The sequence below is a fragment of the Muntiacus reevesi genome, chromosome 3 (assembly GCF_963930625.1).
Source record: "Muntiacus reevesi chromosome 3, mMunRee1.1, whole genome shotgun sequence".
Taxonomy (NCBI): Eukaryota; Metazoa; Chordata; class Mammalia; order Artiodactyla; family Cervidae; genus Muntiacus; species Muntiacus reevesi.
This window is the reverse complement of record NC_089251.1, coordinates 140,100,252-140,128,239: the sequence shown is the minus strand read 5'-3', so window position 1 is coordinate 140,128,239 and position 27,988 is coordinate 140,100,252. Positions and strand designations below refer to the sequence as shown.

General features: G+C 41.2%; 2 protein-coding genes across 12 annotated transcripts in view; one reads left to right on the top strand and one right to left on the bottom strand.

The window, feature by feature from the left end:
- CREB1 (cAMP responsive element binding protein 1) overlaps positions 1-5,264 on the top strand; it is a 54,623-nt gene extending 49,359 nt beyond the window's left edge. For all 5 annotated transcript variants that reach the window (XM_065930708.1, XM_065930709.1, XM_065930706.1 and 2 more), the window contains one exon: positions 250-5,264. In XM_065930708.1, the coding sequence (XP_065786780.1) occupies positions 250-394 (145 nt within the window). In that variant the 3' untranslated portion in view covers positions 395-5,264. The remainder of the gene's footprint in view (positions 1-249) is intronic.
- Positions 1-22,067, bottom strand: part of METTL21A (methyltransferase 21A, HSPA lysine) — a 31,622-nt gene extending 9,555 nt beyond the window's left edge. Inside the window, exons 1-5 of one of the 7 annotated variants that reach the window (XM_065930713.1) lie at positions 21,154-21,172; positions 20,904-20,987; positions 20,316-20,495; positions 18,963-19,074; positions 12,684-13,374 (exon numbers count right to left, since the gene is read on the bottom strand). In XM_065930713.1, coding sequence (XP_065786785.1) covers positions 12,977-13,374; positions 18,963-19,074; positions 20,316-20,462 — 657 coding nt within the window. In that variant the 5' untranslated portion in view covers positions 20,463-20,495; positions 20,904-20,987; positions 21,154-21,172 and the 3' untranslated portion in view covers positions 12,684-12,976. Of the gene's footprint in view, positions 1-12,683; positions 13,375-18,962; positions 19,075-20,315; positions 20,496-20,903; positions 21,126-21,145; positions 21,173-21,337; positions 21,458-21,888 lie in introns of those variants that run through there. The other 6 variants (XM_065930714.1, XM_065930716.1, XM_065930711.1 and 3 more) reach the window with 6 other exon arrangements.
- Positions 22,068-27,988: the final 5,921 nt, after the last annotated feature.

The window sequence follows — 27,988 nt, the reverse complement described above, 5'->3', positions numbered from 1 at the left end:
CTGCCCCGTCAATTAAAATTGGTGCTTCAGAACAGTTCTTTTTTTTTTAAATCAGTTTTCTATGGTATGTTGAAAATTTTACATTAGGCAATTTCCAAGTCATTCTCTTTATTTTTTTCAAGTTTCTAATCTATAATATGTTAAAATGTTTGTTGCTTTGAGCCAGATCTTTTTTTTTAATGTATTCTATCTAACACAAAATAAAGAATGCAGAAATGTTGCATAATTTTTCCTGTCTTTTGCTTATAGGGAAGCAGCACGAGAGTGTCGTAGAAAGAAGAAAGAATATGTGAAATGTCTAGAAAACAGAGTGGCAGTGCTTGAAAATCAAAACAAGACACTGATTGAGGAGCTAAAAGCACTTAAGGACCTTTACTGCCACAAATCAGATTAATTTGGGATTTAAATTTTCACCTATTATGGTGGGAAAAGGACTGGCTTGGCCACAACCAGAAAGACAAAATAAACATTTTATTTTCTAAACATTTCTTTTTTTCTATGCGCAAAACTGCCTGAAAGCAACTACAGAATTTCATTCATTTGTGCTTTTGCATTAGACTGTGAATGCTCCAACACCTGCCTCCACTTCTCCCCTCAAGAAACTTTCAGCACCAGGAATCATGAAGAGACTTCTGCTTTTTATCCCCTGCCCTCTTCAAGAAGTAATAATTTGTTTACTTGTAAATTGATGGGGGAAATGAGGAAAAGAAAATCTTTTTTTAAATGATTTCAAGGTTTGTGCTGAGCTCCTTGATTGCCTTAGGGACAGAATTACCCCAGCTTCTTGAGTTGACGTAATGTTTGGGCCGCATGCTTAAAGTAAGTAAGGTGCAATGAAGAAGTGTTGATTGCCAAATTGACATGTTTTCCCATTTCCATTGTGAATCATGTAAAATCGTGAAAGAGACATACCCGCTGAGAAAAGAATTTTAGGATGGTGTTGAAGAAATTAAGAATGAATTCAGAGTGCGTTCTATGTACATTCTCTTCAATACTGAACACTTGTCCTTGGTTCTTAAAAATACTCTGTATTAACCACAGCTCTTCGATAGGGCAGTTGTTGCTTCTTAATTCAGTTCTGTGTGTGTTCAGCATTTATGAATACATTAAAAGAAGTAACCAACTGAATGAAAAAGCATGGTATTTGATTTTAAATTAAATCAAAGTAAGTAAAATTACAAAGCTTCAGTGTAGTACTAAATTTTTAGTACAAAGATGCTCATTAGTAAACCAGTTCCTTGAGTTATATAACAAGGTTTTTAAATAGATGTTTTTGTCATCACCTTCAAACATATTTATATTGTCACACATTTACTTAAAAGGGTTTTTCTAATTTAACTGCTCCCCTTTGCACTTATACCACCAACAGGAAAGCCTTCAAGATGTTTAAGTAAAGTGATATATTTGTTTATAAAATGTTACGTGTTGTAGAAAAATACTGATTTTAAATTGTTTCCATATTAACATACTTTAACAGTTGAGTGAATTTTTTCATGAAAGAAGTTACAAGGATATAGTTCAAAAGTACAATATTAGATATACACAAGGAAAATAATTTTTTTCAGACTTATTTGAATGATTGCTATACTACAATATTTGACTTGTCATTCTTGCAAGACATTGTTTGTTGTTTTCTTCCAAAAGGGATAGGGATGCTTAGCTTTCCAGTATGTTGTATATCCTTTGTTATTCTGTAAAGGAGCTACCTGTCTTAACTCCTGACTAGAACCGTCTGTATTTGTATGTATCACACATTGTTTCCAATATGACTTAATTATTGATACTCATTTTATTCACTAAGTCGATAAATTTAAAAGCTACCCTTTAAAAAAAAATAAGACTGAACAGATTTGAAAAATTTGAAATTGACATGTTAGATTATAATTTCTCATTTGAGAAGGTGTTGTTTTTTTTTAAGAGAGTCTAGGATTTAATGTTTTATATTTAGTTATGAGTTTTTAAAAGTTTGTTAATGTGTTAACAAAATATGCAGATGTGGATATTAATTATTGAGTCCATTTTGAAAAGTAAGACTTTTAATTAATATTTGTAAATGGTATTTTTTGTTTGTAACAAAGCATTGTCTTTTTTTAAGGATGCACAGAGTTTATGAAGCAGCATCATTCTAAGAATTGAGTGATGTAGTCTTATCTTTGGACAGTTCACCAGATTCTCAAGAAGGCTTTCAAACGACTGTAAATTTTGTTGTTTATCCTGCTGAGCTAACAGTGAAAGTTATAGCATCAAAATTATTTGTATGCCAACTTAGATATACCATTTTCTAAAACTGGTTTGATAGAAACCAAGCAAAATCAAAAATCTGTTCACAAACCAGAATTCTTAAATGAGTCAGAATGTCAAAACTGAACATTTTAAGTCATAAGCTTTAGAAATGAAAATTGCTTAATATTTAGCAAATTAAATGTTTTCAGAAATAAGGCTTTCTGTTTAATTAGAAAGTTGGTGGTCTCTTAGTCCCTGATAATCAAGGCAATCACATCCATATTAGCTGGTTGGATTTATAAATTACTTTGAGGATGACTGCTCTGGTTTGAAGTCAGTTAATGATGAGGTAAGAAGTATATATTCTGTTGCTAAATCTGTTTAGACCTTGGAGAGACTTGAAGATTTTCGTTTATACAAGATAGAAATTAAGCATCTTTTGTGAAGACTTTTTTTTTTTAAGAGAATTGGGAAAATGTGTTTGTTTTTAAGCATGCAACTTTGAGAATCTTTGTTAACAACATAATTTTTAAAAATCTTACAGCCAAGAATATATGTGGCCACATTATAAATGTTTTTTCTCTTCATATTGGCCAAAAGGGAATAAAAATGTCATCATAGGAATCTGTACATATGCTACTGATTTGCCTAGAAAATAGCAAGTTTGGTATTGCTCACTTTGCAAATATAGGGCCATGTGGCACTTTTATCTATAGGACAGATTAACTCTAATAAAAATGAAGTGGGAGGGGTTTATTTTTGATATATTGCTCTTCTGAGTTTTTAGGCTTTGATAGTGTTTAACGGAAAAGTGGTTTAGAAAGGGCTAGATCCAATGTATTCACATTATTAAAAAGAATTGATACCAGATGTAATTTTTAAGTTCATTCTTTTTCAAATTCAAGTACCATATTGGCAACCATAATATTGTCATAGGTGCTCTATTCATTTAGATATTCTTGGGGGGGTGGCATTTGTATAATATATGTGTACATATATATATACATACAGTATATATCTGAGGCTCTGAGAGCTCTTAAGTCAGGAATGCTGAGTATTATAGTATATTGAGGTCAGATGAAATTTTACATTTTTGCGTGATCTATTGCATCCCTTTTGGTAATTTCTTGGACTGCATTACTCCAGCACTCATGATGGATTTTTTTATCTGCTGGTTTTCTTTTTTTTTTTAATTGTTAATTTTCTTTGACTTGATACTTTTAAACATGTTACTAGTCACTTGAACCACCACCACAACCACCACCACCCCCAAAAGTATTTGGTTTTTATGCTTTGTCTCTGGCAGCTATAACAGTGGTAAGAACATTTTGAAGATAGCTTCTAAACGGTACCACTGATTTTTTCAAAAATCATCCTGGGGGAAAATTTTTGGTGTTTTCATTTGAGCAGGGATTTTTGTCAGAAAGTATACTTAGATGGTAAGTCAGCAGCAGTGTAGTACCCGAAAGCACAATACCGGTCAGGCAGGCTGGCTGATCAGAAGTCATCTGGCTGAAGTTCATCTCTGTCTCTCAGGCCTAATCCCTGATCCTTTTGACCATTTAGGGTGACATCTGGAATCATACAAAGGCTTAGGAAGATACAAGTTTGTTTAAACCAGGATGCTTTTACTTACTTTAAGTGACTTCAATCTAGATTTCTTATTTTCATTTCCAATATTTTTAATTCTGTGATCAGCTATAGTCAGCTGTCTGCATAAATTGGTCTGTTTATTTTGAAGATCAGAAGGTTGGCTGCTTCATTTTTCAGGATTAAATAAGGCTGACATCTTAAAGTTAAAATTTTGAATTAAAGTAGGTTCCAAAGACACTTGTTACACACCATTTCATTTTTTTCAAGAGGCTTTGTTGCCTTTGTAACCCTGAAAACTGTTGGTATATTGTTTCCCATTGACTTAATACAAAAGTTGTATATTTATTTGGATTATATTTACATTATATTCTTTGTAAATGTTTGGTGTAACTTGCACTTTCAAAATGACCCTGTTTGGGGTATTAGCAAACTTGAGAAATTCCCTCATCAATTATTGTCATCTGACTTTTTATGTCTTTCTCCTCTCTTCAAATCATGTGTCTTTTTTATGGAAGCTTTTCATTGATTAAAATATTTTATTTAACACCTAAAGGCTAGCCTTATAAATAGCTGTAAAAAGAGAAAAATAAGGAAATTAGACTAGTTCAATTAATTTAAAAATGGGTTCAAACCCTGTCTAATTCTCTTTCATCATGAATAAAGATAGAAGGAAATAACAACTCAAGTGAATAAATATTTATTTCCAATTGTAAATGAGATTCTGTCCTCACCCCAACATTAATACTATGTATAGGACCCTAAGATATCCTTGAATTTGTGCAGAACAGTGACAGACTTCAAGGTAATTAATTATGGTTGTCATCGAGAACACATGTAATAATTTGATTAATTTTTTCACTTTAAATTGTTTTCGTTAACATAAAAAATAACTCTAAATTTGACTGGTTTCAGATGAGAGGAAAAGTGATGTGTGCTTATAGTAAGCCTGTAGGTGAAGAACTGTGGGATAAATTTGTTCGCTCAGTTGTACAAAGCACAACTAGGACTTTTTGTTGGATGGCCTACACACATCTTGAATACTTCTCATGTTGATGTGTTGGCTTTTTTTAAGTTGACTGCACAGTCACTGTATGTACTAGGAACTGGTTTCCTTGACTGTCTAGAATCAACGGCTGAGAGAGGCGCTAATCCCTGAGGGGTCGAACATATCATGGAGCTGAGTCAGTATGGAAGAATTTCAAATCAATCAAACAGGGTGCTGCAGTTCCATCTGTCTCATCTGCTGATGATAAGTTCTTACTGATGAGTGAATGTAGCTTAAGCCTTTGTATGTGTCCTCAGGGGGCAGACAAACTTTAAGAGGGACCAGATAACGTTTGAATGGAGGGATTATATTTCAGGTGTTTTAGCTTGAAATTTATTTTTTAAAAAAATAAAAATAGAAAAAAAAAAAAAAAAAGAACAAAGCCTGTGAAGCAATTTGATACTATAAACAGGCTGAGTTGTTTAGCACAGAGAGAAAATATTGACCTGTCAGCATTCTGGTACTGTGCATACAGGTCCTAGTTGGGTAAAACGACACATTTTGAGTTATTCTCACCAGCAAGTACAAGGAAAATGAATATTCTTCAGTAAATGTCTTTTGAAAGGGTCAAACCATAGGAAATTCAAATTTTACCTGCTTTATACAGGCATTATTTAATACTTGCCTACAGAAGTATGGCATTTCTAAGCTGGTGTCTGAAGAGCATCTCAGATATGAGAGTAAATCTAACATAGTTCAAAAATTGGTAGGGAAGGAAGAAAATCCCTGCAGATGATGACCTTAGTCAGCTGGCCAAGTGAAACGATCTGTCATTGTGTTTGGGAGGTTTTATTTTCTTAGGTTTTTAAAATTGAATTGGTATATGCTTTATAGACATTGTATTTTTATCCAGGTGCCACTCCAATTTGTGTATGTAATAAAATTATTTATATTAAAATTGGGGAATAATTCGTTGAGTATAGATTAGGATGGCAGAGAAGAGTGCTAGTTCGCAGTTTTCCATGTAAAGTCCCCAACTGGTTTGTCATGTCAGTTGTCATCCCCACCCAAAAAAGGAATTATTTCTAACCTAGCTGTATCACTTGAAACTTCAGAAACAAAATAATCAGGGAAGTTTCTAGAGAGAAAAGTGTTGGGTTTTTGGTTTTGTTGTTTTGTCTTTCCTTGAGGATTGGGGTCAAGAATACCTCCCCCCAAAACTGTCAGCACAAAACAGGGTATTGACTTTTAACTCTGATGTTCCTATTGGAGTTGAATACTAAATAAGTAAATATAGTGAGGAAAATGCATTTCTAATAAAACTCCCTACATTCTAGAAGCATCCCTGTTTTAATTTTTTTTTTTTACCTAAATCTTTTTGTGCTTTGTGTAAAGAGGAAAAAATGTACTAATGCATTTTATTAACACTATGTACATATTAGCCGCTTTGTGTTCAGAATGGTAGCAATTGCTTTGTATATTAAAGTAATCCTTGTGAATTTGTGAAATATTGTCATAAAGTGCTTTTTCTTACTGTAATCTTTGTGGTATCAACTGTCATAATGCCCTTTTTACACAAACATTTATGTGCTGTCACATAAACATGCTTTTAAAAACTCCTTAAGTCTCTTTTTTGGGATGGGATCATCTACATTGTGGTTTTTCCTAGGTGTGTGAAGCAATATTTTGTGGACTTGGTTTATTTTGTTAAATGGCAAAAGTTAATGTTAGAATATATCACAAGCTTATGTTGCACAGCAGCAGAAAACTAACTCAAACTTAACATATCTTTACTTAATTTTACTATATTCCTGGTTTTAGCACAAGATTTCTTCTTTTCAGTAAGATTAATCAACAGTACCTTTTTGAGGATTTAGAGATGTTACTGCCCTGTTGAGACAACCGATGGGAGACATGTGGCCAGCTGTGTTTATTGTCACAAAATGCATGTTTGCATTGGAAGGATAAAAATAGATGACTTCTTGGGTCCCCTTGTAATTCTAAAGTTCTGTGATCACGTAAAATGGAAGGAAAGGGGAGGAGATGTGGTTAACCTGCTCTTTGCTTAAAGCACAAGAATAAAAGATTCTCTCCTATACTATTGATTCAATTTCTAAAAATTAGCAGTTGCAGTCTAAAGGACTTTTAAAAATTGCCATGTTGTTTAAACCTGTTATATCTGCCATTGTATTGAAAGAAATACATGAATTTTATTCCTTTTTTCTTCTACAAAGAATGACCACATAATGTATTGTAAAGACAGACATTTTTGAGAGGGAACGGGTGAGTTGTAAACTGGGACTATGCTGAGCAAATTGGGACCGATGGTGACCCTCCTTGTAAGCTGAGTTTAGGTGCTTGGACCTCCAGTAAAAGAGTGCCTGTCCTCTCCATCCACAACTTTGCTGTCACTTGCTCATTTCACAAACACATACTTGTTGAGAACACAATTTGGGGCAGTGAAAAGTTCCTGTCTTCAAGAAACTAAGACACACAACCAAGGAAACAATTCTAACATATTTATACAATTGAGTCCATAACTCTAGACTCACATTTGTCATCTGTACTCCGACTGAAAAATAGAGGTCCAATCTGAAATTTTAACTTCTCTAAATCTACTCTCCCCTAAGCTGGTTCTTCTCCATCTTGAAGGTGATACTATTACCCACTAAGCTGTCTTAATCAGGGTTGTCCTTCCTCTTTATTTTGATTTCTCCACAACTTAAGCACATTGACTATACTAGGGCTTAGAATGCTAGTGAGGACCTAACGAGTGAAGAGAAAAGTAATTTGAGTTTGAATGTGATTTGTGTTCTTGTTTGAGGTGCAAATTCATTAACAAAATATTTTGAAGTGTGCATTCATCATGTTGTATTACCACCACCTATATCTAGTTCCAAAACATTTTTATCACTCCAAAGAAATGCTGTACTCAATAAGAGTCACTCAATTTTCCCCTCCCTTCAGCCCTTTGGCAACCACCAATCTTTCTGTAGATTTACCTGTTCTGGATATTTCACATTATCCTACAATATGTGACATTTTGTGTCTGGTTTCTTTCAGTTGGCATACTGTTTTTGAGGTTCCTCCACATTGTAGCATTTATCAGTACTTCATTTCTTTTTATGGACAAGTAATATTCCAATGTATCTATATGCCACAGTTTGTTCATCCATTGTACCTTTGTTTCCACTTTGGAGTCATTGTAAATAATGCTGCTATGAACATTCATGTGCAAATTTTGTGTTTGAGTCCTTGTTTTCAACTTTTGGGGGGCTATATACATCTAGGAGTGGAATTGCTGGGTCATATGATAATTCTATGAGTTAAATTTTGAGGAACTGCCTCAGTGGCTGCATCATTTTCCATTCCCACCAGTGATGCAGAAGTGTTCCACTTTCTCTACATCCTGGCCAACATTTGTTTACATTTTGGAAAAAAAAAAATAGTAAAGCCATTCTCATGGATGGGGAAGTGGTATCTTACTGGGGTTTTGACTTGTAATTCCTTAGTGATTAATGATACTGAGCATCTTTTCATGTGTTTGTTGGCCACTTGTATATCTTTGGAGAAGTGTCCAACTTCATTGCTCACCTTTTTTTTTCTTGAGTTTTGAGTTCTTTATATATTCTGGATACTACATCCTTATCAAATAATAGGATTTTGCAAATATTTTCTCATATCCTGTAAGTTTTCTTCTCATTTTCTTGATGAAGTCCTCATTCTGATTTTTTAACTTAGTTTTTTAAAGTAATATGTAAATATGTATATTTGGAAAAAAACGGTACAAATGGGTGAGTCTGTATATCCCTTTAGTGACAGTCTGTCACTAAATGTACACACAAATGTAAATGTCTTTTCTCTCCTTGTCCCTTTTTTATATAAATGGTGCTTTATTCCTCTGAATGTGTCTTGGCAATAGTTGTATTTCATTATATGTCTGTCCACCTCAGTCTAACAGGTGTGAAGTATCCCATTGTATAGATATAGCACAGTTTATTTAACTAGTACTCTCGTTTTGGACATTTAGTTTGAAACTGCTGACTGGTAAGATATACACAAGTTAGTATAGATGTATATACAAGTTAGTGTATCTCTAGGATAGATACCGACAAGTGGAAACTTATTAAGTATAGTTTTCTTCATATTTGGAGGTGATTTGCTAAGCAGTATTAAGACTGCTAAGTTAATTTTTAAATGTCATATTCATTAGTATTTTTTATGTCAAACTTAACAGTCTCTCTTTTCATAAATACTCAAAGAAAAATGAGAAGTAGCAGACTAGCTTTTTTAAAATGTCATATTTTAACCCTTCTCTGGTTGTAGGAAGAAAAGCATAACGTGATTTTAAAGCAGAAACGTCTGAGCTAACAAGTCCTCGATTTTTGAAGTGACAAAAAGAGCCCTGAGGACTGCCCTGCTTTTCCTGGCAACTCATGTCAGTGGTGAGAGAACCCAAGTCTCCAGTTTCCAACACCATGGAAATACACTCACTATAGCATCTCACCTATTCTTGTAAAGCACTTGAAAATGCTGCTTCTGTCTCAGCAGAGGTTGTGGGAGCCGTAACATGACTTTTTCTCACACTAAATCATGTCTATTTCACCAACTATATCTAGGATCTCTTACCAGTTCAGTCCAGTCACAGTTGCGTCTGACTCTGCGACCCCATGGACTACAGCACGCCAGGCCTCCCTGTCCATGCCCAACTCCTGGAGTTTACTCAAACTCATGTCCATTGAGTCAGTGATGCCATCCAAACACGGCATCCTCTGTCATCCCCTTCTCCTGCCTTCAATCTTTCCCAGCATCAGAGTCTTCCAATGAGTCAGTTCTTCACATCAGGTGGCCAAAGTGTTGGGAGTTTCAGCTTCAGCATCAGTCCTTCCAATGAATTATTCAGGACTGATTTCCTTTAGGATGGACTGGTTGGATCTCCTTGCAGTCCAAGGGACTCTTACCAATAGTAGTGCATTAAAAGTGATGTTTAAAAGAACTATTAATAAATTGTTTCAATTTTCTGGCAAGTCCAGTAGTTAAGATTCTGCCCATTCATTGTCAAAGGTGTTGGTTCAATCCCTGGTCAGGGAACTAAGATTCCACAAGCTACACAGTGCAGTCAGACAAATAAGAAATTTAAAAAAGTAAAGTGCTTGAATTTTAAGAACAGTATCCTAAATTGTTATTTTTGTTTCTTGATTTTAAAAATGACTGAAAATGCTTCCATCAATCACCATAAACTAAAAGCATAGATTAAACAAATGATGTTGGAACTGAATCTTTTATATAAGTTCTTAACAATTTTGTTACTGAGAATATGCTTTACATTTTGATATCCCTGAGAATAGGCAATTTAATAAGGTAACTGATATGTACAGGAATATGTATTTTTCATGAGTATATATTTATCGAACTTTTATGAAGAGGACACTGTTAACACTTGAAATATAAAATATGAGGTACAGTCCTTGCCTTTCTGGGGCATAAACTGTACTTGGAAAGATGATGAAACATTTCAGACAATGTTACTCTGCCCTCAGTTTTCAATCTAGTGTTCATCTCATTTAGATAAAGTTTTCTGATCAATTTTAATTCTGATCCTTGAGTACGAAGAATAAATGTACTCTTAGAAACCAATGGCTTCAGATGGTTCTGTCATGAACTAAAGCAAGATACCCTTAAGAGGGATCTTAGAAAACAAGTGTACTTTAGAGTTTTAGCTCTAAAAACCTAATGTATATTTTAACTCAGCACTTGGCATTTGATTTTAACTGGGAAAAAAAAGTTACTGATACCCACTGGCTGTTAACCACGTAACAGTTAAGAAACTGAGCAATATGAGAATCAAGGCTTAGTACAGTAGGTCTAGAGGAGACTAGATTTCTATCCTTGAGGACAAACTAAGCACACTTAAAATGCATATTTATGGGCTTTTCTCAGAAGTAAAAAAATCACAACTTTGTTGACATTTATAGTGGGCCACATTCTTACACCCCCTCCCTCTGTACACACCCCTGAAGCACTCATTTCCCAGTTTCTGGTAATGTCGGTGGCTGATGGCGCTCCGCTGAGTCTCAGGAATTGTCTCCACCCCAAGGTTAAGCTCCTTGGATCCAATGACTAGCAACAAAAGGATGTAAGTCCCACCCCTTGCCTCAACACCCATTTTCTGGCCACCCCAGCTCTGAATTCTGCTGAGGGCTTTCCCACCTGCATCCCAACCCAATTTCTCCCTCTTTCCCAATCCTGCTACTTTTACTCCCTCAGGTGTTGTTCTTGAAAGCATTCTCATTTAAACTTTCTGAACCTTAACCTTCAACCCTGAGTCAATTTCCCTGGGGAACTGTACCTGTGACATTTTGAACCCAAAGCCAAAAAAAAAAAAAACCAAAAAAAAAAAAACCACTTGATTTTCACTTAGACAACCAAGCCATTCCTGGTGAATTTTTCTCACCTTTTCTTCTATTTGTAGGACAAGCAGAAAAAATTACCTTCCACCTCTTCTGATTCTTAATGTTTTACAGAAATGTAAAAGAACCCAATCATAGCTTACTTCACTTGGTAGTGCATCCAAGCATGCTACTGCCCCCACCCCACCCCATCCACACCCACAGACATTCTCATAGCTCTCTCCAAAGTCAGGGTTGTTCAAGCAAAGGAGCTGAACTCCAGTTAATATATTCATTCCTAGTAAGATACCTAGATGGGATTGCTCTGTTCATTATAGTGTTGTTAATATTGCAGGGCTTTTACTTGTTTTTAAAGATGTTCCAGACCCATGGTACAGTACTGGCATTTCATGGATTCGGTTATCTGTGGATATTTCCATTTCATGTGCATTTATCAGAATTGTGTTGAACTGGTACATCACAATGCTCAGAACTTTAAATTCACCTTTATTAAAGTAAAACCTCTATCTAAACCTCTATTTAAAATATGACACATCCAAAATAGTCATTAAAAGGTTAAGAGGGAGGCGGTCTTGTTTCTAATGTTTTACAAAGAAATCTATCTCTAGTAGGAAACATCATACTGAGATTATAATATTCTGTGGTCTAAATGTTTAAGCTGTTGTTTAAGCTTTTACACTGTGGGGGGGAAAGCAAAAGGGCAGGGTATGTGTGTGACTTCATAAAGTCTATCAAAGGTAATCATAAAACAATGTAGCAATCAATCAAAGATCAATACCCTCTAACTGTAATGTATCTTTTTCATTCAAAAAATACTTGGCTATGATATACCAGATACTGGGGAGACCATAATGAAAGGGGCAGAAGCATTCCTGGCCCCCAAGAACTGTACAATCTCCTGGCGCACACAAACATTGAATAAACAATTACAAGTGCAATGTGGAAGGAGCTGAGACTTGGGGAGTTAACCTCCCATGGAAAGATCAGGTCTAAAACTTTTTCGTTTACTGTCATCCTGTGCATCATGAGGAGGCAGGGAAAGGCTACAAAACAACACTTGAGAAATACAAAAACATTCAAGAAAGGGTGAAGCTGAAGGAAGATACTACAGCATTTGATTTGAAGATAACCTATTCCCCATTTTAGGAGCTTACCAAAAAATAACTAAAATTTTATTTTTATTTACTCTTTTGTTTATATACCTAAATCTGAAATTACACCAAAAAAGCATATGAGACCTCAGAAAACTCACATCCTAATCTCTAGTAACCAAAAGTACTTAAGGCCTAAAATACATCAGACAAAAGAGTTCAATAGTATTAATAGCTCAGGGCATGTACATTAAACTTCTTGTCTTATACTCAGAAAATTAGAAAACTGGGATAAACATATGTCTTACAATGTGTTTTAAATGATTTGCATGACCTAGCCTCACCAAAACAAGTTCTTTATATCAACCCTTCATCACAACATCAATGAAAATTGTTTATTGAGAGGGAGCATGTGGGATACAGAAACAACAAAAACCAAAATCTCACACTTTCCTTTAATGTTACTTGAATTTCAGAGTTAGTAAAATATAACTAAAGAAGTCACAGCAATGGGACAAAGAGCTGCTTTGTTTTAAAAGTGCACATTTGCTTTGTCTTTCGAGAACCTTTGGTTAACCTTGTACAGCGGGCTACTTTATTACATATGATTATATTCCCCATGTAAGACCTTAATTGATACACTCAGTGACGACATTCTTATAAATTAGAACCAATTACAAGTCCTCTCTCAAGCATCTCCTCTGTGCTTTGTAAATATGTACGTCTTTTTCAGAATCATAGTGAACCTTGCTCACAGTAAATTGCCTCTCCAGCATTGCTAAGAAGTTGTAATCCCGTTCATAGCGAATTCGGCAAGCTAAAAGAACCATTGAGTGGTTGCTACAGAGATGCTCCAATGTTTGAAGAAGATCTGCGAATGTTTCTTCTAAATATATGATATCAGCTCCAAGTATCAGGTCAAATTCTCCAGGTGAAAAACTCCCCAAATTTTGTCCCCAAGTCAGCTCCTTAACAACAGCTTTGGGCTGGATATGGGGTGGTAAATTGGCTTGAACGTTTGATTTAAGAAACTCTAATGCTACTTTTCGATCCGTGATAGTCACATGAGCACCTAGAATGTAGGACAAAAAGTAATGCGCACATCAGTACAGTTAATAAGGAGAGGGGTCAAGTTAACCAGCAGGGGGGCCTCTCTACACATTTCACCTGACACGTCAGAACAACGGCCAGAAGCGCCGCCTCTACTGCCTGCAGGTAAATGTAAACCTTCGGTTTGCCTCTATGACTTCTTACTGTTTGCAGAAGTTATGCCTATTAAATACAAAGTCCCCAAGTGATAAGCCAGCCTATGCTTCCGAATTCTGCAGGCAGAAGTGGCCCACCCTCCACAGCTGTCTACCATTATACTTCATTCATTAGGTTACCATCTTCAAGTCCGTAGGCTTCAGGGCAAAATGAAAGCCAAAGATGAAAAATCTGGGCGCAAATGATAATGAAGACAGCAAGATACTTTTAAACACAGAAAAGCTCCTTTCTGGGGCTAGAGCTTTAAAAAGAAGCATAGAAAAAACATTAACTGGCTACTAAGAAATTTCAATCTTTCTCTACTTATGCTGTCAGGAAGCAGCCAATTGATATGTAATCATGCAATTTATATATAATTATGGAAAAATGGTAAAGTTAAAAATCACAAGATTGTATTAACAGTCCTGTAGGTGAGATAATGTTCTCTACGTGCTAAGTTTCTACAAGCAATGTGTAAAATGAAGGAGGCAGTATTGTATTCATCTGTTTCTTGTGGGTTGATTACAATGAACTAAGAGACTGAACTTTTTGAACCAGTATGGCAGAGAGAAGTCCGAACTGGTAGTTACCCTTCAGGTGAAACAACTACATAAGGTCAGCCCTGAAACACCTCATCTACCTTGCATTAACACTATGGTACACAATCCTGCTTGGTTTTAACCCTGTAAATTCTAAAACACAAACATTACATTTCATTCTTTCATAAATTATTTCTCATCTGCATCCTTCAGTCTGCAATCTTCATGGGCAATCCCCCAGAGGATCCCAGAAGAGCTGTTGGCAGCACCCTTTCAGTACAGTTTATACTGAAGGTTTCTTATCTTGACAGGTAAGAGTATATAATTCAGTTGGACATGTGACTCAGTCCTGAGTGTGATACTGTGAAAATGTGCAAGCTGACAGATGCATGCACCTATCACTGGTGCTAGTCAGAATGCTGCCTGCTGAGTAGAATTCAGGGATACTTTCCATCTCTCCTGGTAACAAGTCTTTTCCTACTTTGACCCAGGACTTCCCCTCTGGACTTCCCACCAGTCTACAGAGCACTCTGCAGTCAGCACTGGAGTGGTGTGGTTTTCCACGTCAGCTCAGTGTTCACATTAACAGCTCTTAGATGGAGACCTCCTCGAACGCCTGCCTCAGAGGTTTCTGAGGCTACTTCTGACCTGCCAAGTGTGCCCCAAGTTTCAGCAGAATCATACTGTCAGCTGACCATTCCCCAAAACATCCACCAATTCCATAAATATCCAAGTGGCTGCCATCAGCCATGGGACAAAGACCCCTACCTTCACAGAATCTACATTTAAGGGAGGAGACAGGCAGCAAGGGGTGTTTTTAAAAGTAGGATATCCAGTATGTTAGTCAGAGGTACGCACTAAGGAAAAAAATAAAGCAGGAAAGAGAGATACAGGACATCAGGAAGTGAGAGAGTTGGTTTGACAGGGAAGTCCTCACTGAGAAGGTAACTTAGGTGGGGGAGTAACCAAATGCATAGGCACATGTATGGAATCACGATTATAACTATGGTTAAAATATGGATGGAGATTCCTTTAAAAAACTAGTACTGAAACGACCATATGACCCAGCGACCCCACTACTGGGCACATACCCTGAGGAAACCACGACTGAAAAAGCCACACGACCCCACTGGTCACAGCGGCACCGTTTACAACAGCTCGGGCACAGGAGCAACCGAGATATCCGTCCACAGACGAGTGGGTAAAGAAGCTGTGGTACGTAAATACAATGGAATATTACTCAGCCACAAAAAGGGGTGGATCTCAGTCAGTTCTAGTAAGGTGGATGAATCTAGAGCCTGTTATAAGAGTGACATCAGTCAGAAAGAGAAAAACAAATATTGTATATTAACAAATCAGTGGAATCTAGAAAAGTGGTACTGATGAACCTATTTGCAGGGCAGGAATAGAGACGCAGACATACAGAACAGACTTGTGGTCAGAGTTGGGGAAGGACAGGGCGGGATACATAGAGAGACCAGTCCTGAAACGTATACATTACCATATGTAACACAGATAGCCAGGGGGGAGCTACTGAAAAACACAGGGAGTTCAACCCAGTGCCGTGTTTCAGCCTAGAGGGTGGGATGGGGTGGGTGGTAGGAGAGAGGTTCATATTTATGACTGATTCACACTGTTGTATGCCAGAAACCAACACATGATAAAGTAATTCCTCTTCAATTAAAAATAAATTTTTAAAAATATGGATGGAGAAAAGGAAAAGAATGAAACACACCAAAATGCTAATGGTAATGATGTTGTAAAGTCATGAACAACCAGAATCTTTGGTGGGTTTTTCCATTTTTTTTTTTTTTTGGACTGCTTCTGGGGCTATTTTTGTAATAGAGTTGTATCATTTTTATAACAAACAGGAATTTTCCTGATTTTTGAGTTCACCTTTCATTCCAAAGCTATCTGGGCACCTGCTGTGTGCCAGCTGTGTATTAGCGCCAGGGACACACAGACACTGCCCCCTTCCTCAGGAGCCTCAGGCTGCCAGGAGAGACAGACACACGGAACCACTGCCTAGAGTCGGACATGACAGGGCTGGGGGGCAGAGCGGACACCGAGCCCCGGGGCGCTGCAGAAATGAGGCAGCAGGTGCTTCCGGGGCAACCATGGGCACACCGTCTGCCATCCTGTGTTCTGGTCCCTCCCTGAGGCCCCATCCTTCGTGGCAACAACTAACTAGTCCCTGGCTCTGGGATGGTCTTTGAAGAACCTTATCCTGGCTTTGCCAAGCCCACAAACTCAGACTTCCAGATCGGAAACAAACATGCAGAGGGGCTATGAACACATTCTGAGCATTTACTCTGTGCCAGTCAATGACCTATAGATGTCTACGCACGATCTCATTTGATCCTCTCTGGGCAGTGAATACGGTCATTATCCCCATTCTATTGGGAAACAGAGGTTTAGAGATTCAGCAACTTGCCTAAGGTAACAGCTGCTGCTGCTGCTGCTGCTAATTTGCTTCAGTCGTGTCCGACTCTGCGAGACCCCATAGACGGCAGCCCACCAGGCTCCCCTGTCCCTGGGATTCTCCAGGCAAGAACACTGGAGTGGGTTGCCATTTCCTTCTTCAATGCAGGAAAGTGAAAAGTGAAAGTGAAGTCGCTCAGTCGTGTCTGAGTCGGTGGCTGAGTCGTGGACTCTTAACGACCCCATGGACTGCAGCCTACCAAGCTCCTCCGTCCATGGGATTTTCCAGGCAAGAGTACTGGAGTGGGGTGCCATTGCCTTCTCTGGTAACATAGCTAGTAAGAGTTAAAAGAAGTCAGAAGCAGTGGAGTGCTTACTTGCAGCTGGGGGCTGGTGAGGGAGTGGGCAGAAGGGAGTATTGGGAGTTTGGGTTCAGCAGGTGCAAACTGTTGTATGTGGGATGGATGGCAGCAAAGTCCACGGTGTAGCACAGGGAACTATATTCAGTATGCTGTGACAGAGCATAGTGGAAAATGTGTATATATGTCTGGGTCGCTTTGCTGTGCATAAGTTGGCATGACACTGGGAATCAACTATGCTTCAGTAAAATTAAATTGAAAAAAAAAAAAAAAGAGGTCAACACCTAGTGGGCCTCTAGCCCTCAGCACATCACCACACTCTGTCTTGACAGCAGTGAGGAGGCCCTTGTTCTCAGGAAGAGACAGAAGAAACCTCATCTCTCCATCCACCAAGATGAGGGTTAGTGTTGCAGAAAGAAAAGAACTCAGGCTGCTGTATCCGACAAGCCTGGTGTGAGTCTCAGCTTGACACTGAGCAGGACTTCAGAAAGTGGGTTAATTTCCGAGAGCTTCCAGCTTCACTGGCAAATGAAAATTTTAAAATTTAAAACATACCTAACACACACAGGGATGATATAAGGTTAATGTAATGTGAGAACAAAAGATGGTATCAGTGAGGGCCTCCCTGGTGACTGAAAGGGCAGTGACGTCAGACACGCTTGTGTGCTAAGTCGCTTCAGTCGTGTCCGACTCTTTGCCACCCCAGGGAACTGTAGCCCACCAGGCCTCTCTGTCCATGGGATTCTCCAGGCAAGAACACTGGAGTGGGTTGCCATTCCCTTCTCCAAGGGATCTTCCCAACCAAGGATGAAACCCACGTCTCTTACGTCTCCTGCATTGGCAGGTGGTTTCTTTACCACTACTGCCACCTATGACGTCAGAGAGATGGACCTAAATCAGCTTCTAGGTACATACTTCCACCCACCACCCCTGCCTATGTTCCCCATCGGAAGCAAAATCTAAACAGAGAAAGGAATACTGAAAAAGATATGTTACCAGAAAAAGAACAGGACAAAAGTGGGGCTTCAGTGGGTCCTCAAGTACTTGTATGCACGTGATGGAATTCTAGATCCTGACCACCCCAGTGTGGTCTGAGGACCAGCAGTTTGGGCATCACTGTCATCACTGAGGAGCTCATGAGAAATGCAGGCTCTTGGGCCCCACCCCAGACCCAGGGAAGCAGAAACAAGAGCCCCAGCTGACAATACTGAAGTGAAGAATAGTATATATGGTATCTTAGAGGCAGGTCATCGAATAGCTTAAACTGCACAATCCAGAAGTTGTAGAAAAGAATCAAAAAATTTGTCAGCAGTCAACCCTTTGTCAACAAAGAGTCAATGAATTATGAAATAGAAACGAAGCTTAAAAATGCTCTAGGCCTAAATTAATGTCTGTATGCAAAAAAAAAACAAACACACAAACTTTGACATCAAGTCAGAACTACATACTGTTTAATAGATGTCAGTTCAAACTGCAGGGGGCCCAGCCCTTCCTAAAAGGAACAAACCACCAAAGATTCCTCAGCAACAAAGGTAAAAGATTTTCTGCTCTCCTTACTTCCTTGGAGTAAATCCAAACACAGAGACAGGGTGAGTGGTTTAGTTGCTAAGTCATGTCCAGCGCTTGAGACCCCATGGACTGTAGCCCGCCAGGCTCCTCTGTCCATGGGATTTCCCAGGCAAGAATACTGGAGTGGGTTGCCATTTCCTTCTCCAGGGGAACTTCCCAACCCAGAGATCAAACCTGCATCCCCTGCAATGCAGGAGGTCGGTACCTAAAACTGTAAAAAAAAAAAAGAAAGAAAGAAAGAAACCTCCATCCATGAATAAGATAACTCTCTTTGAACTCAGTCTCCTTAAGATCATCACAGAATTGAAGGGGGCAAAGCAGTCTCCAATGAGAATACAAATAACGGAATGAGAGAGAGAGAAGGAATGAGCCTTCCCGGAGTTGTGAGCATAGCAGCTGTGGCCCGTGACTCCTAACAAGTACAAGGAGAAGGGCAGTAACCCAGTAGGGGGGAAGCTAAGAATGGGTCTGTGTCATGGAAAGGCGATCCCTCCACTCCCACGGAGGGAGCCCTGCATCTCACTCACCCAGCAGGGCAGCCACTATGCCCACCAGCCCTGTGCCAGCACCCAGCTCCACAGCCGAGCAGCCCCGGAGCTCCACAGTGCCCATCTCCAGATACGTGGCAAGAACGACAGCCTGAGTCAAAACACAGTGTGATAGTTAAGGTCAACAAGCGCTGGAGGATTTCCAGCAGGCTCCGTGCTTTTGGAAGTTACCACGCACCCCCTCCGCTCAACTCCCAGGTTAAAGGCACCCAGGGAGCTCAGCTGCTGCCAGCAGGGTCCCCTAGAGCAAGCCTGGATACTGAGTCCCACCGCCCAGCTGCCCCCAGCCCCTCCGGAGGCCCTCAGGGGGACAAGCAGCCGTCAGTCATTCTGTCCACCTGAGACCAGGTCCTGCTGAACCTGGGAAGGTTAACTTCTCCGTCACAGCACTCTGACACTCGAGGTTTACAAACCATTCTGGCAGAGCTGACGTGAACAGTCTCTGTGATCTGGCTTAAGGAATGTCCAGTTCCTAAACCGAGTTCAGATCAGCAAGGCCACAACCAAAGGGGACATGGCCACATACTATTAGTATACGGAGCAATTCCTCTTCTTGGTGAGAATGAAGGAGATTCACCCATTCCTCACTATTCTGTATCTTTATTACTCTTTCTGAGAAAACTTTTCTTGTAGTTACCTTGGACTACATTCCTACAAGTAGTACTACTGGGTTACAGATACATCAATATTTTGTATCCCTGAATGTTTCTGACACCCCTAATACAATGTTAAGATTGTAAAACTGTATCTATGCCAATTATTTATCCAGTATTCACTGAATCCTGAGTTCCCACTGAATCCCAGATGTGGCTAGAGGCTGAGGGCAAGTCTGCCACAAGCAGCTGAAAGAACAGGGCTGGGGAGAGGAAAAAGCAGCAATTACAATATCGTTTTTTGATCATGACAACTATGGAAAACTAAAAGAAAACACATGATCTTCGTTTGGGACTTTGTCAGTGACATTTTCTTTGTGCAATGTTAAACTTAAAAACAAGTGTCCAAAGCAGCTAGGGGCTCAGGCAGCAAGTCATTCAATTTCTCTCAGCTTTCTTTACTCACCCTTAAAATGCAATCTATTTGAGGGGGCGGGGGGGCAGGAAAATGATTCTAATGGGTAGAGGTTTACTGGGGATGGGGTGTGGTGATGCAATGTTTTAAAACTGAGCATAATGGTACTTGCACCACTGTGAATTTACTTAAAAAAAAAAAACAACCTTAAGTGAAAGGTACAGTATATGAATTACAAGCCAATAAAGCTGTTACTTTTCAAAAATAAGAGCAGTCTTTATCATCAATTGCTGATATTTTCAGAGGCCTCCGGGGCTCACTTACCGCGTCCCAAACCACCGCTGCGACTCCCAGTTGCTTCCAGTCCTGCCGGATCTGGATCGTGTGGTTTGCAAAGGAGAAGGTGGCCAGAGGCTTGTGGAATCTCTGCAGCCCCATCTCCGCGGTCGCCACATAGGGCACCAGGGCCATCTCGCCCCCGCCCAGCTCTCTGCTCCCTCAAAGCTGTGGGGCAAAAGAATCCTGAGTGAGGCTCTAGCCAGAAAATGCATGACCTCTTTAGTAGCTCCAAATGCTCAAAGCCAGTTGTTACAAGTTCAAAAGAAGAAAAAGTTGGGGGGAAGTCTCTAATCCCTTTTGCACGGCCCTCCTGGGAAGTGAGATTTCGCTCTGAATTCATGCCAAAAGTGCTGGATGCCCAATACACTCAGTGAATTCGCAGCGCGCTAAGAGTGAGCGAAGTGGAGGTCACAGCTCAGGGCGCTGAGAAAGTGGCGCTTTCCAAACCGCCTGGGCCCGCGTGGACTGCGGCTTGCACCCGCCGCGGTCGGCGGGGCATCTATTGTTTTGTGTTGGTCTCCCCTCGCTCCCTCTCCCTCGGTGCGTTCAGTGGCGACCACCACGGACTCGAACCTGAACTTCAACCTGGGGTTAACGTTGTGATTATCCTGCTTTATGATACCAGCTGGATATACACGGTCTACGCAGATCCGTTTCCTGGAGACGGAAAGTGAAAGACACTCGGGGATTCTGAATCACTCGCGGGGAGCGGGACCCTGGGTCCCGCGTGGGGTCGACCCCTCGCCGCGGCTGGGCGCCCTCCCCGGAGTCGCCCGCCCCCCAACCCCAAAGAGGGGCGGCGGACAGGGACGCACGTCTTTACCGCGGGCCCCGGGGCTACGGGAAGCGGCGGGGTAGGGGCAGGAGCCTGGAGAGGGGCCGCCGGCTCGGCCCGGTCTCACCCCACCCCGGGAGCCCGGAACCTCCCCGCCGAGGGCGCGGCCAGCAGCCCCGGCGCCCGGCGGACCCCACACTGGGGCCCGCGGCACGGCCTTGCCTGTACTTACGGCTCCGGAGACGGCCTCGCGTGGCGCGCGCGCCGCTTTCCCCGCCCCCGAGGTCGGCGGCGGAAATGACCGGCTTTAAAGGGCCAGAGAGCCGGTAGACCGCCGGGCCGGGCAGGGCCGGGCGGCCGGCGCTGGGACACCCGTTTCCGGTCCCCCGCCTTCCCAGAACAGGCGATCCCCGTGCGCCAGCGACGCGGAGCGCCGGGTGCAGTGTGGGGACCCAGAGCGGGGATGGCGGGGCGGGGTTCCCGCTGCGTGAGTCCGCAAGGTATCAGCGCCCCCAAGTCAGTTTCTCTGGCCGCCGAGAGCGGAGTTCGTGGGGGATCCACGCTGTCTAAATCGGTGCATTCTATAGCGACCACCGCAGACTCGATCCTGAACTTAAACTGGGCGGAGTCGACCCTGAAGTTAAACTGGGCATTAACGGTATGATTTTCCCGCTTTACGATACCCTCTGGATATTTACGATACCCTCTGTTATTACTGCCCCACCATCATCTCCAGTATTAGATACAAGTGACATTCGCAAAGAGCCAATGAGTATCTACAACCTTAATGCCATAATCCGGGACCAAATCAAACACCTGCAGAAAGTCGTGGACCGGTCCTTGCAACTGTCTCGTCAAAGAGCTGCAGCACGGGAGCTGGCCCCCGTGATCGATGAAGACAAGGAAGACCTGATGAAGAGATCCTCGAGCTCAGGTCCCTACTGAGCACCAAACGGGAGCAGATCGCCACACTGAGGGCGGTGCTGAAAGCCAGCAAACAGGTGATCTCACTCTACTGATAAGCTATGCTAGCCAAAACTTCAGTTTATGCCTAAACGTTTCCAGTGTCCACTGCCATCAGGATGGGAGAAGGAAATGGCAACCCACTCCAGGATTCTTGCCTGGAGAATTCCATGGGCAGAGGAGCCTGGCGGGCTACAGTTCATGATGTCACAGAGAGTCGGACACGACTAAGTGACTAACACTCCTACACTACTGGATATACACCGGTGGAGATGCGGAGGCGCGGAGGGCGTGGGTGCCACCGCGGCCGGGGACCGCGAAGCCAACCCGCCTGTCGCTGGACAGGCGGTGGGTCCACCTGCCTGTCTATCTGCTAGTTCTGGCGCTCGCGCTTTTGTGTGTGAGTGGTTTTAAAATTTGTGCGCTTGCTGGTTTTTAGTATTAAAGGTGATCAGTTAGCGGGTGTAGGAGAAAATTCGCCCCTAAGAATACGTGGTCACCCATCCGTCCTCGTCTACACCAAGGTGAAGTCCGAATTAGTGAATTCGCGCGCTCCGTGGCTGCGGAGTGGGAAACGCGACCTGCACGTGGCTCCCCGGCCGGGGTTGTTGTTAGCGGCGGGACGCGCGGTCAGCCGGGATCCTGTCTCCTTCCTCTCCCGGCCAAAAGGTCAGCGCACCTGCCCTGGGGGGCCCCGTTCTTGAGGCGAAAGCTGCTCAGAGTGTGGCATCTGGCCTCAGGCCCCGGGAGAGACGCGGTTGGAGTGAGCATCCAGGAATGTGACTGCGCTGGGGCTTGGAGGGAGGGGGGCAACAATGGCGAGATGAGGGCTACCCTCCTTCTCCCTGGAAGGTTTCTTTTTCCTCTTGGATCTTGACCCTCAGACCCCGCAACCCACCCACCGCCGCTCTCTCGCAGCGAGTTTCAGCTCCGCCTGTACTTTGGAATAAACTGGAGCGCTTTTCAACCCTGCAGGGCTGGACGCTGCCACTGCAAAGTCTCAGCTGGTTAGCGGTGAGGCCAGAGCAATCCTATTTTTCGGAGCTTCCCGGGTGATTCCAGCAGGCAGCCTGGACCACCACCCCCACCCCCGCGTCCCCGCTTCCTATTCCTCTCGCATCCCGCAGGGGGCGTGCTCTGCTCTCTGTCCAGATTTCCTAAGACAGCTGGGACCCTGGGCTGCAAAAGTGACTGGAAGAACTTTGAAGGTCACCAGTGAAAATCTTTTCTTTTTTTCTTTCCTTCCTTTGCTTTGCTCAGTTATTCATCACTAACTTTTTTATGTTAGTGGCATAAACTGGCTGTTTTATGCCAAAACTTGCAAGAAAGTGCAAGGATTCCCCAAACACTCACTGCCCCCAAACACTCCCTGCCCCCAAACACTCCCTGCCCTGTGCCTAGCCTCCTCCATTTATCATCTCCCACCAGAATGCTACATTTATTACAACTGATGAACCTACCCTAACACATCATTATCTCCCCAAGACCAGAGTTTACACATTAGACTTCACTGTTGGTGTTGTCAGTTGAGTTCAGTTCTGTTGCTCAGCCGTGTCTGACTTTGTGACCCCATGGACTGCAACATGCCAGGCCTCCCTGTCCATCACCAACTCCTGGAGTTTATTCAAACTCATGTCCATTTAGTCGGTGATGCCATCCAACCATCTCATCCTCTGTTGTCCCCTTCTCCTCCTGCCCCCAATCCCTCCCAGCATCAGGGGCTTTTCCAATGAGTCAACTCTTCGCATGAGGTGGCCAAAGCATTGGAGTTTCAGCTTCAACATCAGTCCTTCCAATGAACACCGAGGACTGATCTCCTTTAGCATGGACTCGTTAGATCTCCTTGCAGTTCAAGGGACTCTCAAGAGTCTTCTCCAACACCACAGTTCAATTCAAGAATCAATTCTGCGCTCAGCTTTCTTTATAGTCCAACTCTCACATGCATACCTGACTACTGGAAAAACAATAGCCTTAAGTAGATGGACCTTTGTTAGCAAAGTAATGTCTCTACTTTTCAATATGTTGTCTAAGTTGGTCATCACTTTCCTTCCAAGGAGTAAGCATCTTTTAATTTCATGGCTGCAGTCACCATCTGCAGTGATTTCGGAGCCCAAAAAATAAAGTCTGCCACTGTTTCCCCGTCTATTTGCCATGAAGTGATGAAACCAGATGCCATGATCTTAGTTTTCTGAATGTTGAGCTTTAAGCCAACTTTTTCACTTTCCTCTTTCACTTTCATCAAGAGACTCTAGTTCTTCTTCACTTTCTGCCATAAGGGTGGTGTCATCTGCATATCTGAGGTTATTGATATTTCTTCTGGCAATCTTGATTCCAGCTTGTCCTTCATCCAGTCCAGCATTTCTCATGATGTACTCTGCATATAATTTAATTAGCAGGGTGACAATATACAGCCTTGATGTACTCCTTTCCCTATTTGGAACCAGTCTGTTGTTACATGTCCAGTTCTAACTGTTGCTTCCTACCTGCATACAGATTTCTCAAGAGGCAGGTCAGGTGGTCGGGTATTCCCATCTCTTTCAGAATTTTACACAGTTCATTGTGATCCACACAGTCAAGGCTTTGGCATAGTCAATAAAGCAGAAATAGATGTTTTTTATGGAACTCTCTTGCTTTTTCAATGATTCAGCGGATGTTGGCAATTTGATCTCTGATCCCTCTGCCTTTTCTAAAACCAGCTTGAACATCTGGTAGTTCACGGTTCACATATTGTTGAAGCCTGGCTTGGAGAATTTTGAGCATTACTTTACTAGCGTGTGAGATGGGTGCAATTGTGTGGTAGTTTGAGCATTCTTTGGCATTGCCTTTCTTTGGGATTAGAATGAAAACTGACTTTTTCCAGTCCTGTGACTGGGTTTTCCAAATTTGCTGGCATATTGAGTGCAGCACTTTCACAGCATCATCTTTTAGGATTTGAAATAGCTCAGCTAGAATTCCATCACCTCCACTAGCTTTGTTTGTAATGATGCTTCCTAAGGTCCACTTGACTTCACATTCCAGGATGTCTGGCTCTAGGTAAGTGATCACACCATCATGATTATCTGGGTCGTGAAGATCTTTTCTGTATAATTCTTCTGTGTATTCTTGCCACCTCTTCTTAATATCTTCTGCTTCTGTTAGGTCCATACCATTTCTGTCCTTTATTAAGCCCATGTTTGTATTAAATGTTCCTTTGGTATCTCTAATTTTCTTGAAGAGATCTCTAGTCTTTCCCATTCTATTGTTTTCTTCTATTTCTTTGCACTGATCACTGAGAAGGCCTTCTTATCTCTCCTTGCTGTTCTTTAGAACTCTGCATTCAAATGGGTATATCTTGCCTTTTCTCCTTTGCTTTTTGCTTCTCTTCATTCCACAGCTATTTGTAAGGCCTCCTCAGACAGCCATTTTGCTTTTTTGCGTTTCTTTTTCTTGGGGATGGTCTTGATCCCTGTCTCCTGTACAATGTCATGAACCTCCATACATAGTTCATCAGGCACTCTATCAGATCTAGTCCCTTAAATCTTTTTCTCACTTCCACTGTATAATCATAAGGGATTTGATTTAGGTCATACCTGAATGGTCTAGTGGTTTTCCTACTTTCTTCAATTTAAGTCTGAATTTGGCAATAAGGAGTTTGTGATCTGAGCCACAGTCAGTTCCCAGTCTTATTTTTGCAGACTGTATAGAGCTTCTCCATCTTTGGCTGCAAAGAATATAATCAATCTGATTTCAGTGTTGGCCATCTGGTGATGTCCATGTGTAGAGTCTTCTCTTGTCTTGTTGGAAGAGGGTGTTTGCTATGACCAGTGCATTCTCTTGTCAAAACTCTATTAGCTTTTGCCCTGCTTCATTCCGTACTCCAAGGCCAAATTTGCCTGTTACTCCAGGTGTTTCTTTACTTCCTCCTTTTGCATTCCAGTCCCCTATAATGAAAAGGACATCTTTTTTGGCTGTTAGTTCTAAAAGATCTTATAGATCTTCATAGAACCATTCAACTTCAGCTTCTTCAGCATTACTGATCAGGGCCTAGACTTGGATTACCATGATATTGAATGGTTTGCCTTGGAAACGAACAGAGATTATTCTGTTGTTTTTGAGATTGCATCCAAGTACTGCATTTCAGACTCTTCTGTCGACTGTGATGGCTCTTCCATTTCTTCTAAGGGATTCTTGTGCACAGTAGTAGATATAATGGTCATCTGAGTTAAATTCACCCATTCCAATCCATTTTAGTTCACTGATCCCTAAAATGTCAATGTTCACTCTTACCATCTCCAATTTGACCACTTCCAATTTGCCTTGATTCATGGACCTAGCATTCCAGAATCCTATGCAGTATTTCTCCTTACAACATCAGACTTTGCTTCCATCACCAGTCACATCCACAACTGGGTGTTGTTTTTGCTTTGGCTCCATCCCTTCATTCTTTCTGGAGTTATTTCTCCACTGATCTCCATAGCATGTTGGTGTTGTACATTTTATGAATTTGGACAAGTGAAGATATGTACCCACCATTATAGTATCACATAGAGTAGTTGCACTTCCTAAAAATCCTCTGTCTTCTACATATCCATCCATAACCTTTGGCAACCACTGATTTTTTTTTTTTAATTCTCCATTTTTTAAAAAAACTCCAAAAAGTTTTGCATTTTCAGGACGTCATATAGTTAAAATTGCACAGTATGTAGCCTTTTGCTTGGTGTGCATTTCAGGTTCCTTCATGTCTATTCATTGTTTGGTAGTTTATTTCTTCTAAGTGCTGGATGACACACATTCCCTGTATGGATGTAGTACAGTTTGTCCATTTACCGACTAGGAGACAGCCTAGTTGGTTGCTTCCAGGTTTTGGCAGTCATGAATAAAGCTGCTATAAACATTCTTGGACAGGCTTCTCTATGGTCATAAGTTTCCACCTCCTTTGGGTAGAGACCAAGGAGCATCACTGTTGAGTCACATGGTAAGAGTATGTTTTGTTTTACAAGAAACTGCCAAACTGCTTTCCAAAGTGACTGTACGATTTTGCAATCCTACCAGAAATGAATGAGAGTTCCTGTTGCTTCACATCCTTGCCAGCATTTGGAGTTGTCAGTGTTTGGATGTTGGCCGTTCTAATGGGCTTGTAGTGGCCTCTCAGTGCTGTTTTAATTTGCAGTTCCCTAATTACATGTGACATGGAGCATCTTTTTTTCCTCCAGTTTTATTGTGATATAATTGACATATAAGTTTGTATTAGTTTACAGTATACAACAAAATAACATGATATATGTAAATATTGCAAAATGATTATTACAGTAAGTTTAGTTAATATCCATAATCTCACATAGTTGCAATTTTTTTCCTTGTGGTAAGAACTTTCAAGATCTACTGTCTTAAGTTGTTTCAGTCATGTCCGATTCTTTGTGACCCCATGGACTGTAGCCCTCCAGGCTCCTCTGTCCATGGAATTTCTCAGGCAAGAATACTGGAGTGGGTTGCCATGCCCTCCTCCAGGATATCTTCCCAACCCAGGGATCAAACCCACATCTCTTATGTCTCCTGCATTGGCAGGCAGGTTCTTTACCACTAGCACCACCTGGAAAGCCTCTAGGTGGATTTTAGGGTAATTCTGTTCTATTTTTAATTTTTTGAGGAACCTCCATACTGTTTTCCATAGTGAGTGTAGCGATTTACATTCCCACCCACAGTGCACAAGGGTTTCTTCTCTCCACATTCTTACCAACACTTGCTATCTGTTACCTTTTTGATAATAGGCATTCAACAAATAGCTGATTGTGGCTTTGATTTGTATTTCTGTGGTGATTAATGATGCTGAGCACCTTTTCACAATTGTTGTTTGGACCTTTTAAAAATCTGATTGGTTTCTTATAGTTAGATTTTAAGAGTTCTTTGTATATTTTTTTTTCTTTGTATATTTTGGATAATA